The 18,587-nt window shown below is 39.0% G+C and overlaps 1 protein-coding gene across 3 annotated transcripts in view; it reads right to left on the bottom strand.

Moving 5' to 3' along the window:
• Positions 1-18,587, bottom strand: part of FRMPD4 (FERM and PDZ domain containing 4) — a 321,656-nt gene that overhangs the window by 25,955 nt on the left and 277,114 nt on the right. For all 3 annotated transcript variants that reach the window (XM_082766504.1, XM_082766505.1, XM_082766506.1), the window contains exon 5: positions 8,554-8,599. In XM_082766504.1, coding sequence (XP_082622630.1) covers positions 8,554-8,599 — 46 coding nt within the window. The remainder of the gene's footprint in view (positions 1-8,553; positions 8,600-18,587) is intronic.

Here is an 18,587-nt window from a genome sequence, read left to right as displayed (position 1 = left end):
CAAGCCACACGTTTGTGATTGTGGCTCCACATGGCTCTTTAAGGCCTCAGAGACTGCTTGCCAGGTGCCAATAAATCCCACTGCAACCTTGTCATTTTTAGTTGCAGAGTCCCACACCTTGACCTCTGTTTGGTCCCATATTTGAGGCTCATAAACTGTCCAATTGTTAATAAGGAGAATAAGCTGTAAGGTTACCAGGACAGTCTTGGTTCCTAAGGACGTATGATTCCCCATAACGCGCAACTGCTTACCAGCGAGAGGCAGTTGTGTGCACAGGTCCGCTTCTCTCAGCTCGAGCTTCTCTCCAGCTCTAGTGCGCCTATTTCCAGCGACTTTCTGTATGAGCTTCTCTGAGCGGTTTGCTGAGTCTGGCCGAACCTATCTTCATGAGGCAATCAAAGTGCCTGTTCCCGTCCTGGTCTCCATTCTGCCAGCCTGTTCCTCTTCATTCCTTCTTTCTGCTTCTTTATTGATCATAACTCCATCGTGTTGCCTTTTTTTATCTTGAGGGCAGGCTCCCCTCTTATACCCTTCTCTCCACAGCAGTTCTTTTCAAAACAACTTTTCATTGGTCAAACAACTTTGAATGTAACAACAACAGCAAACACCCAGAAACATCCATGCCTTAACGGCTGGAGAACAAGAGAACCATATGGAGAACAAGAAACCGGAGACTGCATGGAGTCTCCTGAATCACCCTTCTTTGTTCCCTCTAAACTCTTTTATATCTTTAATATCTTCATCGATGATCTGGACGAGGGCATCGAGTGCACCCTCAGTAAGTTTGCAGATGACACCAAGTTAGGTGCATGTGTCGATCTGCTTGAGGGTAGGAAGGCTCTGCAGGAGGATCTGGATAGGCTGCACCGATGGGCTGAGGTCAACTGCATGAAGTTCAACAAGGCCAAGTGCCGGGTCCTGCAACTGGGGCGCAATAACCCCAAGCAGAGCTACAGGCTGGGAGATGAGTGGTTGGAGAGCTGCCAGGCAGAGAAGGACCTGGGAGTGATGGTGGATAGTCGGCTGAATATGAGCCAGCAGTGTGCTCAGGTGGCCAAGAAGGCCAACAGCGTCCTGGCTTGCATAAGAAACAGTGTGACCAGCAGGGCTAGGGAGGTGATCGCCCCCCTGTACTCGGCTCTGGTGAGGCCGCACCTCGAGTACTGTCTTCAGTTTTGGGCCCCTCGCTACAAGAAGGACATCGAGGTGCTTGAGCGGGTCCAGAGAAGGGCGATGAAGCTGGTGAGGGGCCTGGAGAACAAGTCCTACGAGGAGCGGCTGAGGGAGCTGGGCTTGTTCAGCCTGGAGAAAAGGAGGCTCAGGGGCGACCTTATTGCTCTCTACAGATACCTCAAAGGAGGTTGTAGCGAGGTGGGGGTTGGTCTGTTCTCCCATGTGCCTGGTGACAGGACGAGGGGGAATGGGCTTAAGTTGCACCAGGGGAGTTTTAGGTTGGATCTTAGGAAGAACTTCTTTACCGAAAGGGTTGTTAGACATTGGAACAGGCTGTGCAGGGAAGTGGTGGAGTCACCATCCCTGGAAGTCTTTAAAAGACGTTTAGATGTAGAGCTTAGGGATATGGTTTAGTGGGGACTGTTAGTGTTAGGTCAGAGGTTGGACTCAATGATGTTGAGGTCTCTTCCAACCTAGAAATTCTGTGATTTTGTGTGATATTCCTGATGGCCTCATCGTTAAGAGTCTGATGTTATCTCAATCACGGGGTTTTCCAACCCCCATGGTCACATTCCCAAATCTCCCCCTTCTTTATTAATATCAACCATTTTCTCAACACGAATTACTACTCCATATATAACAGTCCCTTTCAGCATGTAAGGGGGATATTCTATATGATATCCAAGTAATGGACTGCACCCTGTCCATTCCTGCTGTCTCAGGACAGTATGGCTATCAGAGTGGGCTGACTGGCTCTCCCTTGCAAGGGCAAGGAAGAATGAGTGGCTTTCACTTACTGGTCTTGCTGGAAGGTGGTTTTTACAGCTGTTCACTCGTATTGCAGATGAGTCACCAGCCTGGCTTCTCTTTACAGGCAGACTGACAAATTTTCTTCCAGATTCTGGCAGGGTTATTCCCATAGAGCAAATATGGCAACCCAGTACACGGTGTTGTAATCCTTTCCTCTACAACCTCAAAAGTCACTTGCGAGGTGCCCAGACTCATTATTGCAAAAATGTGATAACCCAACATGACCAAAAGGTTTAAACATATGTGCATTCCAGGCCATGAGGTTTAATGTACACTATTGCACAGCCAGGGGAATGCATCATGGCTGGGCATGAAATGTGCAGCTTTCCTCCTTTTTCAGTTCTGCTCCTACTTCCTTCTGCACACAGAAAAGGGGCTGGGACTCAGGCCCATTCTGGGTAAGCTTGAAAACTGGTTGCTTGCTAAAAACCTTTGGATTGTGAAGCAGGGGGTGTAAGAAAAGCTCAAACAGCTGTGCCAAGTACTTAGGGGAGTGTGTGGGGCATTCTCTGTTAGTTAGAGGTTTGTGTACTATTACATCTTTTGCATTTAATTACACAATCTCATTGTCTCTGCATCAACTTGGCATTTGACATTTTTTTCTTTGGAAAAGGAAGTATTTCTAAAAAGTGAGACAAATACCTAGGAAAACATTTCCTTTTGATTATTGAAACTTGCTTGTCTAACAAAACATCAGCAAAATAGTGTGTTACTCTATTATATTTTAATGCCTTTGGATTTGTTGGTGAAGAATGCTGTCAATTAATGATTCTCACAGTGCCATGTTCATTTGTTTCTGATACTGTCTTTTAGCCAAATGGAAGCCATTATCCTCAGTTAATGACCTTAAGCAGGAGGTGTTTACACTAATGCAGAACATTCATCACTGCAAATAAAGTATTTGCATCGTCACAGACAAAAACAGCTTAATTAGACTGACTTTCGCAAAATGAGGGGACACATTTTAACAAGGAGTCAAAATACTTCAAAAAAGACAAACTTCATGATACGTAACCTAAGCAGCATTTTCTGTAAAAAGTTCAAATTTATCACAAATTTCAGTAATTTTTACTTGTTTACATAGAGCTCAGCAAAAAATCAGCTGATCATTTCAACACTCTTTAGAGAAACTGCTAACAAGAGAGATGAAGAACAGCATAGAGGTTTGCTTTCAGGAAATGATAGTGAATATTGAGACCCTCCTTTAAATGCTGCTTACTGGGGAGAACAATGTATGGGTATCCCATCAGCAGGGTCAAAACATTAGAGATTACCATAACAAGAGCAGACTTTCTGAAAAGTTATTATTATTATTATTATTATTATTATTATTATTATTATTTTTATTTTTATTTTTATTTTTATTTGTTTTTCAGAATTCAAAATTAGATCTTATAGTTGACAGCAGCATTATAGCAGGTCATTTTTGGAGAGCTGTTTGCAGCAACACCCTTCATTTTGAGGGAAACTGTTTTTCAATGAAAATAAGAATGTCTAGTATTTTGTCCACTTTTGAAGGTAAACTGTAATTTGGGGAGGATTCCAGGTGAAATAGTCTTTATTTGCTGAAAAAGCCCCTTTGAGTGCTCTTGCTGGTGAAGGTGCTGCAACAATGAAACCTTTACTCATGCTCAAGAAATAGAAGGATTGAGCACTGAGAAGAGGATAGTGCAGTACTGAGAAAAGAATAAAGAAATCAACAAGGCAGCAGCATGGGGCAGTCCTAAAGATGAAGGGAAAACCTGCTTCTTTACAATGAGTGTCAAATCAGACATTCAAATCAGAAATAAGGTAGTTTTAAATAGCCGCAGACTACATACACAATCAATTTTAAGCTTGTTACCTAAAATTAGTCACTAGTTTAATATGAAATACTGTATTTCTTAGGAAATGGGGAAAAATTGCATTACTGCAAAAATGTGTTGACTTTTAGTCCATCCCTAAAGGCAATTATGTGAAACAAAAATTAGCAAGCAAATAATATGTGAATAGGAGGAAGTATTAAATTTATTAAGTGGAACAGTACATAATGCCCAAAGGCAAACTAAAAACCACCATTCATAGCTGTGAGGGAGGCTGAAACAACAACACTTGCTCACAAGAGTATTGCAGAAGAGCAGACAGGGACATGTATGTAATAATGTTGAGAACTTTTACTATGTAGTAATTTGTTATCACCATAGGCCACTGACAGATTACCATCAGGAGTATTTCTTTGTTAAACTCTAGGCACAAATTCAATTGCTGAAATAATGGTCAGATTTGGGTTCTTTCTTAAAAAAATGTTGTTGTTATTCCTAAACAATGTGATCTATCAGGGACAATCCTATTTTACCATTTGCATTATTTACATTTTACTATTGTTTGATAATAATCACCATCTGATCTTTAGTCTCATACATTTATAACATACAGCTGCAATGTAGAGATTAGCCAAATCTTACTTTAATCTAGTCATTGCAAAAATTCAACCAGTTCCATCTACATTAAATGTTTTCTCTGTCCCAAATGAAACCACAGATCTGATTCAGGCTTTATGAAACATATAGACATCAAAACTGATTTCATGACTAGATGGGCCTGAACCACCTATTTCTGCATTTAAAAAATGTGGAGATCCTCTGAGAAATACCCTCCATTGGCTTTTTTGGGTACTGCCCTACAACTCTTCAAGGAGAAGGACCTTTGGGAATGAAAGAAGCCTTCACACCATACAAACCCAAGCATTAAAAAAAAAGAGAATGTGCTTGATAATGCACCAGAGGTGGTAGAAAGGCCTGACGAAGAGGGAAAAGAAACCTAGTGGCAACTGTGGGGGAAGAAAGAACTAGAAGGAGAAAGGGGTAGACAGACCGAGGGGGGAAGGGGCTTTCATTTTGCTGAAACAACATGGAAGTTCACACAGAATTTTCTCATAGTCTTCACTGCTAAACAGACTGCATATTTTGTACAATTACACTCCATAAAAAATTGTATAGCCATAGAGGAGGCATTCTGGAATACAGGACAGAAGCAACAGTGCTCACTGGGATTTATGCTACACAAACGTGAAAAATGAAAAGGTTGCACAGCACAGTTTTCACATGAGAAGAGTCTAGTTCAAACAACAAAGGTGTGGGAAGTGGCCACGTATCAGTATTGGTGGCCTGTACATATACATGTAGGAGTCAACACAGTGATAGCAGTTGTCAGTAGCCACACCATGATCCTTTGAGTATAGAGTTAAAGATATGTATGGAACTGACTATACTAAAAAAGCTCCTGTGGAAGATATGCAGTATGTAAGGTATTAAGGATGACTGTGAAAAATGCTATTATGTGAACATTCAAAAAAAAAAAAGTCATCATTTTTATACTGTCTTCACAACTTTAAGTAGTCAAGTAAGTATTGTCCTGTTCAACATGCTCACATCTGTCTTCAAAATGCTTCCTAAAACTACACCTTGGTATTCTTTCTCACTTTAGATTTTGAAGTCTTTGGGACAGACCTGTTTCTCTTTTATACCCTTCTTTGCAGCAACAGTAGTAGATATGGTAGTTTTTCCTATTACATGACTCCATATGGCAAAGCAGCATGAAAAGTACTGTGAGACTCAATAAGATCAGTTGTTGCCACAATCATTACAAGTCAGAAATAAGTGTTATTTATTGATGTTTTTCTGTTAACATTTTGTCTCAAACATATAACTATGTTATAAAAAGAAGCATCTCTTTCAAACAAAAGTAAAACCAAAAAAATCCCCAAATCTTATCCTTTTCTCATTCCAGAACTTATGCACAGTAAAGTTGTCGTAGGCTTCAGTTGAGCCTGGACTGTATCCAAGAAATTTAAGAGATTAATCATGAAAGCAACCTATCAGATTATCTGTAGGCATAAAATCTGAAGAGATAACAAAACAGACAAGTTGTTTGTTTTGAGTAATGCTTAAAACTTAATAGACCACCAATCAGAACAACAGTCCACTTACAGAATAAAATGGTCAGAAATGATAATCAAATGTCATAATTTCAAAAATCTAAACTTTAAACTGCTTCAACTGCTTCAGCTGTTCAGCCACCTTCTTATGAGCAGCAGTGATATTAACATAGGAGAGATTTGTAGATTGTTGGAAAGAACAAGATAGTCTAATGCCTTGGTTTGGTCATAATTAAATTAAATTTTAAAGAGTTTCAGCATTAAACAAAACTGAATGCACTTAAGCAAAAATGATCTGCAAAAGCTTTCAGAAAGAACTAAGTGAGCTACAGAGTACTATAAATCTAAATTACTTCTACTTTCACCTGCAATCATAAAGAATGGTTACTTGAAAGCATGAAAACAAAACACACTCTAAATAGTGCATATAAAAACAATTAAGAAACAGCAGTCCTGTAATCCATCTTGGCAGATAGTTTTCATGCAATGATAGAAACAAAAAGGTTCATCGTCATGAATAGAGTTAGCTGAAATGTTTCTAAAGATGTATTTCTGCCAAGAATAGGGAAGAGGTTCAGTCTTTATTTAAAAATTCTTACTTTTCCTTTGTCTGGTTTCTACTTCATCTTTCCAGTTTTACGGGCAAAAGAGTAAAAGGAAAAAGGGAGGGATAAAAATTAAAGGAAAGGGGAAAACATTTTTATCATAATTTCTGAAGACATAAATATTGTTTCCAAACTGTGAGACAAAATGTATTTGCCAAAGGACCCACTGCACCCACTACATCTGCTTCCTGCACAGAAGACCACAACAGGTAAGCAACCAGAGTACAGCAGTACTTAGGATGGAGAGCCTAATGATGAACATCACTTAACAGTCTCAGGCACTACTAACAGTGACACTGAGGCAGTATGACATCCAGCACGAGCCAGATGCTCAAGGTGACTTAGGAGTCCCCAGGAAACTTTGGAGCCCAGGGTTTGTATAAACTGACCCTGTACTGCTTCAGAGGTCAAACTTGGCTGGACACATTGGCAGCATCTCAGCCAGTCCCATTCTACTACATATGGGCTTGCCCTCACACCAACAGGCCACAACACCTCAAAGGTATACTGTCCACTTCTAAGGGCTACATATAACCAGCACAAAATCATAAGCCCTTTTGTCACCAGACATTTAAAGAAAAGAATGAAACCTGCCAACAGATAAAGTAAGACAACCTGTATAAAAAAAGGGAAGGATTTTTTTTTTTTAAGGATTTTTTTCCCCTGTATTACATACATTCCCCATAATCAAAACCGCTGGCTGTAATCCAGCTAGCTTTAAAAACAGATACATTTTTTATTTAGCCAGACAACACTGCCAGTGATCTTACTGCAGTGCAGCAGCCCCTGCCTTGTTTTGCTGGGGAGCACATGCTTTTTCCCCACAGTTTAGCTGCTGTGTGGACTGGCTTCTTGAAAGTGAAGCAGTGATGATATGGCCTCCTCTAAACTAGTCAGAAAGGCTAACCAGCAGTACAGGAGCCACACAGCAGTGATCAAATTGCATTTGCAAGTTGTACATTTTGGCAGTTTCATCAGATAAATTTGTTTTCGTGCCTTTCTGTCAAATCTGTTATTCTTGGGTGAAAGGGATGCAATTATCTGTTATTAATCAAAACTCTTGTGCATCAGGCTAGCAAACAGGGAAGTAACTAGAACTGCTGAATTTGAAATCACTCCTGATCCATGGTTGAGCCCCTGCTGTGGCCTACAAAGTGTGCATGATGTATAAAGGGAAGAGAGAGAGGTGCTCCATCCCCTGGCTTAGCTTTACTCCTTTTTCATCTGACCTTCTTCAATTATGGGTTTGAGCAAAGAGGCCATAAACCCACTTCCACAAACCATTAAGTGAGGTGCAAAGGCATGTCCCATCAGCCAGCTGAGAGGCGGGCTGCAACTGCTCCCAGTCCCTTCCAGCCAGCCTCACATGATTGTCTTTCTGCTTCTCCTCTCATCTCCACACGCTCTGCCCTGGAGATGCACGCAGAGCCCTCCCCTGCACAAGGTATAACCAGTTTGATACCGAAGTGCAAGTCTGTGGAACTGAGGCAGAATTACAAAAAGAACAGGTGCTGCAACAGGCTGAGAAGAGGCACAGCCCTGTGCTGCACCCCCCCTGTCCCTCGCTCCACCGGTGGGGACTCCTTGGCCCTACAAAGCTGTGCCTGAGCTCTGCCCATCGCTGCAGGCACCACCTTCCACCAGCCAACAGCCAAAGGCAGCACTGTACCCACTCTCTACTTCCACATCACGCACATGAGGGATGAGTAATTTCCATTTGACAGAGACAGAAGCAATGCGGCAGAGGGGACTTGGCCCAGGCCATCTCCCAAACCTCAGAAGATGCTGGAAGCAGAACTCAGCATCCCCCTCTGTGCATTCTCCTGGCAGGAGTTTAACAACGCTGTTACTATTTAACTTGCTAATATATTCTGTGAGTGCAGTATGCAGTAATGCAGTCCGAAACACCACCTTTAAGAGACATAGCCCTTATCTGACTTATTTCTTTTTATTGCACAGATGAGGTGTCTAAAGACAGACAGAATATAGGCAGAGAAAAAACTGCTATGTTGCTAGGAAACTAATTCAGAAAACACTACAGATACTTACAGGGTAAGGTTGAACAACAGTAAGGAGGATCGATTCTTTGCAGCTTCTATAAAAAGAAAAAAGAAGTAAAATCAAGTAAAGGTTCATATGTTTATGCACTACACATAACCAGCTTATTTTTCTAAAGGAGAAAACTGCATCAATATGGCAAAATGTTTATTACAATCACTTATCAGAGAATTACAGCGATGAATACCAAAGTAACAATGAATATGAAAAAATAAGTTTTTTTTCTCCAATATAACAAACTGAAATTGACTTAGTTTTGCAGCTTATACTGTAAAATATTTGCTCCATTAGACACCTGCATCCTCCAGTGGCGATTTTCTCTGGTAAGAATGGAACAACATTTGATTAATTCTATCAATGCAATATCTATAGACTACACATTTATTTTGCCTACTTTACAAACAAAAATAATTTTTTATATCATCTAGCTCTTGTATACGTAATGCAAAATTTATCTGAAGATAGCTGTGTTTCCAAAACAAGAATGAGGACAAAATTTAGCCCCAGACTCTTCTCTAGCTCACCTTTAAAATCCGTAGATGAAGAGTAGTATCTGGTGAATATCCCAGTTAGAATTTTTTTTTTTTTTTTTTTTTTTTACAAAATTGCTAAATAAAGGTTCTCCTTTAAAATTGAACAGCTCTTCTTTAGGAACAAACAAGTGAAAGGAGAAGAAATCAGTAGCTCTCAACCACTTCCCTCCCCCAGAGAGAATAAACTTGATAAGATCAAGTGGTCTAGACAAATGACAAATAAATACATATTTTGTCTATTGACGGGCAGTTCGGACTCATGGATAAGTGGAATAATGAGGAAAAAATGCCAATCACAGTCAATATCTATTGTGTTACATCATTGGACAGAGGGCTTCTGAGGGCAATATTAGCTGTGAAAAAGTCGGGTGCCATTTTGGATGGAGTTGATTTTCTGTTAGTTTTACTACTTTCAAACACAATTAATTGCTTATTTATGTGATTTATTGCTTGGCTAACTGAAGTACAACTGATTTGGCATGGCTGAACTGTTCAACTGTACGAACTAAAATAAATCACGCTGCATTGGTCTTACTCAGTGTCACCTTATACTGCATATTCACACCACCGATGTGCCATTTAAAAGGCAAAAAGGAAGGAAAATAGAGGAGAATCCACAAGCCCAGTTAAAAAACTGGTCTGGAAAAGGGACATATTTGATAAAGCCGTCTCATCTCTGAAAGCCAAGTGAAATAGCAAATTCTACCTCTGTCAAAGCCATCAGTCATGCAAGCAGCCAAGTCTGACCAAATATCCCCTAACTAAAGTAAAATTTCTAAAGCTTCAATTTTTACTCCTCTTATTAGATATTCTTATCATTGCATGAAAAGTGTATAGAAAGGCTTTTCTAAAGAATGTATTGAAGGTTTCAGTTGCCTTTCTGTGCTCAGAACAACAGAAAATTAGGTTAGAAAGTTAAAATAATATACTGAGGAGCTACATGTGGTGAGAATTGAATAATCTGCCATAAAATAAAATTATTTTGTCCCCTTTATATATAATCATAAATACTTTAAGGAATTTCCCACAATTAATTTTCATTTTAATAAAACATTCCAAAGTTAAGCTCCAGAAATGACTTATTCAATCAAGAAACAGCTTTTATTTACAGTGTTAGTATTTGTGAACATTTACAGTCTGTTTTTAAGATCTGTAAGCTACTGATAGCAGTTTCAGAAATCTCTGCAATTACTCTTTATCATTCTCCATTGTTATTCTTGAAGATTTTATAGCGTATAGTCTGAAAGTAGCAATCTCAATTCTTTTTTGCTTAACAACAGGATTCCCTCTACTTTCTTCTATTCTACCTACCATACTTTTGGGATTCTGAGAATACATGATAAGAAATGTAATGTATTTCACGAATCTCACAGTTGCATCTATACTGTCCACTTCTATCCAATTTCTCACTGCCATATTAATCTAGGCATATGTGTAGACGGAAAAGCACAGAGGGTTGTTAGCTACAGGATAAACCACATCCCTGGGATAAGTACTCCATGCCCAACTGTCCTCTACAATTACTTTCAACACTCTAATTTATGTTTCTTATGAAAAGCAAGATTACTTGCATGCATTATCTCCTGCTGATCAGTTAGTTACCTTAGAGAGTCACCTTTATGAAAGAAAATCGACTTATAATGAAAATGTTTTTCAGCTGTTCATTACTCTTGGATCAAACCAAGTGTCAGTGTAGGCAACATTCAGCCTAGACTAACAAGGTTTTTAAACCAAAGGGTCATCATATTAAAATGTATTTTGGGTTAAGGCTTGCTTACAGGGTAATCACTTGCATTGGAAGGATGCTAGACCTCAGAACATTCACTCAACATTTGAGTCTATAATAAGGCCATTCAGAGTATCTGGAATCATGTGTTTTTCATACACACAAAGCAGCTGTCAAACACCATTTATAGCCCTTTCATCATCAGACAAAGCTTTTTTTATAAAACACATGCAACATATAAAACACAGCACAGTTACAAGATAAATACATATTTCATCTGCAGCATTTTGATCTGCAGTACTCAGCCACAACTGCACCACCCATTCTAAAACCTTCTCAATGCATGATAACAAAACTTCACATCATTGTCTACTTTCACTATTGTTAGAAAATCATATATACCTAAATGATAATCCTTGAATTGCACTGGAGACTCTCCATTGTGACACATATTGTTTTTAACACAACAGAAAAACAATGGAACCACTGACCATGTACTGTGACCTGTACATTTTATAGCTTAAATGTATGTATGTATGTATAGCTTAAATATATGTATGTTCATATTGACAGCAGAACAAACAAACAGCTTAGACTAAATTACATAAACCAGGTACATCACCACACTTAAATGTAAGCTGCTACTTCTAAGCAACTTTGGAAAGATAGTGGCAAAAGCTAAAGGAACAACTGCAGCCTTACTTCCCCTCTGAATTGGCTTTTCTGCTTTCAACAATCTGACTAAAGTAAAAGAAAATAGATAAAAACATTTATTTATTTATTTATTTTTAATTTAGACTCTTGTCTACATACTGTTTTCAAAGCCAAACCTTACTCAAGACCAATGATATGCAATTCCAAGCTTTCACAAGACCTGTAGACTTTCTGGGTGCCCTACTATCTGACCAGCTAACAACAGTGCAAAAATAAAATACCATCATGTTTCTCTCATTTCCTGACATTAGAATCAAATGGTGAGAACAAGGCTAAAATATCAAAATTGCAAAGGGAATTTCAGTGATTCACCTATTTGTGCTTTCCAGGGCACTGCACAGTGATTGTATTTGTCCATTCTGCCTACTCCTTACAGATACTTAGGCTGCAACAAGGAGAGAATATAGATGGTTTGAGAAACAAATTACAGCACATTACAAAGGTTAAAGTTGTATTACTAAGTATCAGGCATCTCAGACTACATGAGGCGTTAACATTCTGCTACAATACCAGCCATTGACTTTGACTTTGAACTTGGAGGTGGAAATTACTCTCTCTTCTGCTTCCCTTTGAGCTTGAAGTGGGGAGGGAGGGGAGGAAGAAGGGAGTAAAGGACATGTGGGGAGAGTGGCAAAACTCTCAGTTTCTGAACCACATGGAACAAGTATCTCTGTTCTTTGCATGTGTCCTGCAGCAAATGTTGCATATGAGTATACATAGGGCATATATTAACTGTATTCACTCTTAAGAAATGAGAATGGAAAATTATTGCTTACACTAATCTAAAAAGCTTTTAGCAATTTTACATACTAGGGGCTTACCAGGTTTCTCTCCCAGTGAAGATGGACACAATAGAAATTGACATATAATAAATACTATTATTTACAGGAATGCAATTTAAGAAAAAATCTAAAACTTGCTTTGAAATGCTATACTTTTTCTTTGTTATTTCTGGACCCTCTGCTGTGCTTTGTGTCTTACTATTGATGAGGAAGATCTGAATTTCACAATTATGGCGTAGGATGCCACAATTTGCAGTATGCTTCACACTACGTTTTTGAAGTAAGGAAAGGGATGCAAGCAAGTTAAAAACTAACTGCAGAATGTATCAGGTTACCTGAAATACCATATTCAAAGCTAAGGAAAGTAGAACTTAACCTAGTATCTAGGCTAAAGAAGAATTATTCAGCATTTGAATGTCTTTCATTATTATGAAGACTAAGGCAGTAATAATGAACAAAAGACTTTTCATGAAAAAACTAAAGTCACTCTATTGTAGTATATTAAGAATGATTTCAAAAGGATCATTTTGATTTGAGCTGTATATACATTTTTACATAAAACCTGTTCTCTTTACAGTAGTTATCTTCACCTGAGGGAGCTCCAAATTTCACTTCTCCAGACTTCTGTCATGTGCAATGGCTCCTGTGGAAAAGAAGTTTGCCAGAGGTATGCCTGAATTTACCTCCAGGGCTAGAGATTTCCACTGGAGGGAACTTGGTGGGACAGAGTAGACTTGTCTTAGCCTTGTGCTTCTTCATTCTTTGCTTTTATTGCACAGCCCCCCACAACATGCCTCCAGGTCATGCAATGGTGCCAACCGCCCTGTGTGGTCTGAGGAACCTTGTCAAGTTGGGGAGCAAACTTGTATTCAATGAAACCCATGAAACAATGCAGAGGAATGGAGGAAAGAGGCTATAAGAAGATAATGCGTTTCCTGAGGCTTTTTTTGTCACAGGAGAGACAGCATTGTGCAAACATAAACACACAGGGTAACATAGAACTCCTTCAGCAAGCATCATGGTGTGTATGGTCCTTCTCTCTCCATTTCTGAAGGCAACACAGCAGCACGCAAACTACAGGCAACGTTTCCATGATTCAATAGCTTCTAATCAAGTACTAAAAAAAAAAAAAAAAAGCTGTACTACTGTGGGAAGACTGCTTCTGGCCTCTAGATTACATGAACCCATAGATGAATGTTATTGAGTAGCAGGTGAAGAATCTGACCTCTCAAACCCTAAACAGATGATATTTTCCAGACAAAGCCTATGAGTGACAATGGGATTACAGTCTGTGGCCACACAGCTGGTTGCACTGACCTTTGGCGAGTCTCTCTGAAGACCCTGTACACACCTAGAGATGAGCATTGTTGCCATCATGAAGGCAAAGTAGGGTGTGCCACGCATGGCATTGCATCTCCAACTCCATCTCAGAGAACAATTGCAGGAGTGCAGCAGGCAAGAAAAGTAGCAAGAGGCTCATCAAGTAATGTGTGCTACCATAAAGGATGAAGTGTGGAGTTCAAGTTTGGGGAGGTAGGGTAATGCTGCATGGTGTATGGATAGCGGAGATGGGATGTGAAACCAAGGTCTTGCTTTGAGGGTGGGAGTGGACACGTGAGGAACAACACAGGAAATGGATGGGAGCCTCAGGTTAGACTCTTTTCTCCAGGGACGACAGTCTACAGAGGTGAAGACCATGGTGTTCAGGTCTTATTTCTGGAGATAGGAAGAGTGCATTGGAGTCCCTGATTTCAGAAAGCAGAGGGATCACGCTCACATTTGGAAAGCTGGCAGTGGCATCTTCCACCACTGTTAATGGTAGTACCTGTCCTTAGTCTCACAGTATTTCCCTTCACAGGGAAAATACTCTTGACAATCAAGCAATGTCAACTTGTGAACTCTTGAATCCCATGGTTTAATTTGAATAACTCTGCTGCTTCATAAAATCCTTAAAAATTAAGTCTGCCGTTAAATCTGTGAAGACTTGCAGCGCCAGAAACGATCCACACAAGGATCTGGGAATGTTACAGGATTCCAGTTTGAGTGCCTGAGCCCTAAAAACTGCAAGAATTGAATGCTTGAAATGAAGACTGCTGTATAAAGTAAAAAAAAAAAAAAAAATAAAAAAAATATATATAAGCACAGGATTATTCCTGCACTGCAAGATCAAATAGCAGCAGAAACTCAGCTGAGAGAAAAGATACTCTGATTCTAACAGAAATAACTTCAATAATAGCATACAGAAAATTACTGTCAAAGCAAATTGCGTTTTATATAAATGTTCTTTCTTTTAAAGGTCTGGCATGGTGTGAAAGTCAACCTTTAAAATTGTCACAGTCTGCAGCTGGCACTAATTGGAACCCTTGTTGGCTGTCTCCGTAAGGGGCCAAGAAGCAAGTGTGTCTGCAGGCTGAATTATGCTCGCTGTCTCTGACAGAAGTGGTCCCTTCAGATCAGGGCTGTGGCACGCTGGTGGGGTTTCATACAGGAGATGCCATTTTAGATGCCTCTGCTGTAAAGGCTTCAAGAATAAAAAAGACTCCTGCTCTCTAAGATTGTTCATCTGCCAAGCTTTCACATGTACCAAATTCACTGTTTTCTCCTTTATTAGCACTGTGGCAAGGAAAACCTTATGAAGAGGAAATTCTTGAACTTCAGTGATTTTGAAGACCTATATACACCTCTAGCCAAAATACTCCTCTTGTCCACAAACACCCAAAGTCATCGAGTTGCTAATATTCTCAACTATAAGGCTATAATTTTTGTAACTGAGTTACCAAAATGTTAGTCAAACTGTAAATACCTGTGTATACTGTACAAGACTGCTGTGGTAAGACTGCTTGGAAATTGAAACTACAGTGCTGTCTAAAAACCGAGTGATGCCACTTGCAATTCTTTACCAGACAGTGCCTCAGTAGCTCCTTCTTATTACACCAGTCTTCAATTAATTCTGGAGTGCAACTCTGAATATCAGCAATACGCAGAAAACCCTACAGTGATTGGCCCTTCCTTAGGCAACTTTTTTCCTACTTGGATAGAGACAAGACAGCCTCACTCAGACCTCGAGGCGGAGTAGAGAACTTATTAGGAGTTATTAGCTCTGGAGTCTGCTACTCCAACAGAATCATTATTTGGTTATTTTGGCCACTGGGAAAAGAGGGAGCAGGATGGGCATGTACGTATATCTGATGGAAGGAGACTTTCACCAGCTCAGACTGCTAGCATGTTACTGCCACACGACCATAGCAGAAATTACGCAGCATGAAAATGTTATACTCCCAAGGAGAAAAACACAGAGTTTAGTCCCCTATTAATTAATTGTTCAGCTGTCCTCTTCTAATTAGACTTTCTGCACATTAGTTTTAAAGGATCAAAGACAGATAAAGTGGGATAACATTGGTCTCTCAGGTCACTCATCCAGGCCAATGTTTCAGCGCTAGTTTTCCTACCATTAACTGCCAAAGTAGCTTTGAGGAAAAGTTAATCCTCAAAGTACAATAAACACAGCGCAATATAAACCAGCCCCAGAATGGCTCATGTTTATGAGACATCTTTAGGAATGATGTTATGGAGTTACTAAACAATACTCTCAAAGTAAAATATTTACAGGACAGGGTGGTATCACTACAGACAGGGATGCATGGCTGCCCATTCCACTCAGGTACATGTATATTACATTCATGTAGTTGATTTGGTGACATTTATCCTTTGCAGTAATATATTTATGGAGGACTCCCAGGAACTTGGGTTTTAGAGAAACACTGAGGTTGCACAGCAATATGCACAGAATGATAAATTCTAACCATTCTACAAAATCCAAACCAATGCTGATGTGACAGATTATGCTCTGAAACAATGGCATGAGCTCATATACTGATTCTCCAGTGCAGCCACCAGGGATGTAGCAATGACTACAAAATCTAGTCCAATTGTTCTGCCATTTTCTAATTTCAGCTTCCAGAACTGGAGCCAACATGGTCACAGCAAAATCTAATTTGAGAAATGTTAGATATAATCAGAACAGTTTTCTAATTTTCTAAACTTTTGTAAATACATCTGAATGCTCCACTGGAACCAGAATTCAATTACCTGGGACAGAGAAAGAAAAATGCTGGAACACGTTGAGTGCTCTTCTTATGGATCCCAGATGTTCCTCTACTTTATCTGAACTAGACTAAGGGGGCTTTCTAGTGTGGTATAGAATTTTCAGCAGTTGATTATGCATTTTGATCCAGTCACACAGGCATTTGAATTTCTACATCACAGTGGAAACAAATTAAATAATGAAAGTTAAAGGACTGAAGGAAATGATGAGGTAACTTTCCAAGCCATGAAAATTGGTGTTATTCCATTCACTTATCGCAGTGCAAAAGAGAGGTTAACAATTTGGTCTAGCAATTGAAAATGATGTTTCAGAGAGAAAACCTAATTCATATAATTCACATAAAGAAGCCTTGTTGGTTCCATTTTTCTTTTTTTCTCTCAGAGATGCAATGTAAATTCACACTTAGGAGATGAATTCTCTTTTCAAATAATTTTATTTTTAATATTTCTTTTAGCAGACAGTATGTTATAAACAATCATCCCTTGATTTTATCTTTTTTCCTTCTAGTCTCACTGCAGTGGACCTCTCATGCCCCATGGGAAGGGAAAGTTTTGATTTCATCGATGCTAGGCTACTTCTCTTCATTATAAGTGTCGGAGCAGCATGCTTAAGATGAGGACATCTTGACAATAGGAAACAAAGAATAGAAGAGAAATAACAATTTTCTCAATAGTCACATAAAATGGGAAAAAAAAAATCAGTAGTGAAAGACCAGCAGCTATGGTCATGGTTTGACAATACACTAAATGAGACTTTCTGTGCCTGATTGAAAAAATTGTGGCCACTTGGTGCACATATCTGGACACTGTGTGTGTGAACACTGTCTATCAGTTCCGGCAGATTCAGAAAGTCGGATAGCTCAGGCTTCAAATAAAGAAGGTATAGTCTTCCTTTCAGCAAATACCTTAAATTTAGCAAAGAAGCCAAGAAAAACTTCATGGCACATCTAACAGCTAATTTCACAGAAAGGCTACTATATGTGCAGGTTATACTCACTTTAAACTCCACTGCTGATCAAATGAGCAAGGTGCAGCTCTGCTACCATTAACCATGAAACTAAAACTAGACTGACAAGTGGCTGCTTATGGCCACAATGACATGAATGGATATGCAGACAAGTCACTTGCTCTTAGTGCATCATCTTCTGGAATCAGGCAAAGCAGTGCTGCTCCCTTCAACAACAAAACCCTGCCTTGTGTGGAGATCTTTGCCTACCAAGTCTTGACAAAAGTTAAACAGTTCATTTACTGATATTAATATAATGCAAATATTGTTTTATGATTGCTTCTACTCTCTCAGCAGTCTCCCTCTACTCTGATTTTGTCAGTAGTGGACACATTTCAGACAGAAGGTAGACTTACAGTATACCATTTTGCATAGCGAAGTCCTGGTCTGTCTAGATAGTATGATAGTAAGAGCGCGCACACACACACACACACACAAAGTAATTCATTAAAATGCATTGTCTAATGCCAAAACCTTCAAATAAAAAATACAGTGATTAATTTAAAGAAAAAATGGTATAAATTTGATCCTTGCTGAGAAACAAAGAAATCATGCACTCTAAAAACATGTTGCAAAAAAGAATTTGGATATGAGGAAATGAAATAAAAGACAATTGAAGATGTCAGAAAATGAAGAGAAGTGATATCTATATTAATAAGAACACAAAATAGATGGAGTTACATATTAAAGACAAGGAAAGATCACTAAAAATAAGAACTTAATACCTTAATAATACCTTAAAGGTATTTTTATTATGTGACAGATTAACCATAATTTTTTATGATCACAGCTGCATTTTCATTTGTACTGAAAGCAACAGAAATCATGATACTGCTATTCATAATCTGTACTGCAATGGCATTTTCACTTTCAGGTTAGGACACATCGTGTATGTAGCAATGAAAGGTCAGGTATTCATACACATCCTTCATTGCTGCAGCTATTCTATTTGTTGTTTTCCTTAATGCTTTTCACAAAGCAGAACATCAGATACAATTTTGCTGATTAAACGTTAACCTGAATCTATTAAATGCTCTAAGAGCATCTTGTTTTAGAGAGTTATCTGAGATTTTATTAATAATACATAATATTTACATAGGGCTCTTTTGTGGCAGATGTCTTTCACAAATATTCTCTTAGCTCTAAGTAATCCAGCCAAT

The sequence above is a fragment of the Aythya marila genome (genome assembly GCF_965140915.1).
Source record: "Aythya marila genome assembly, chromosome: 1".
In the NCBI taxonomy this organism is placed as follows: Eukaryota; Metazoa; Chordata; class Aves; order Anseriformes; family Anatidae; genus Aythya; species Aythya marila.
The sequence above is the reverse complement of the archived record's forward strand: the minus strand, read 5'-3'. Positions and strand labels throughout refer to the sequence as shown.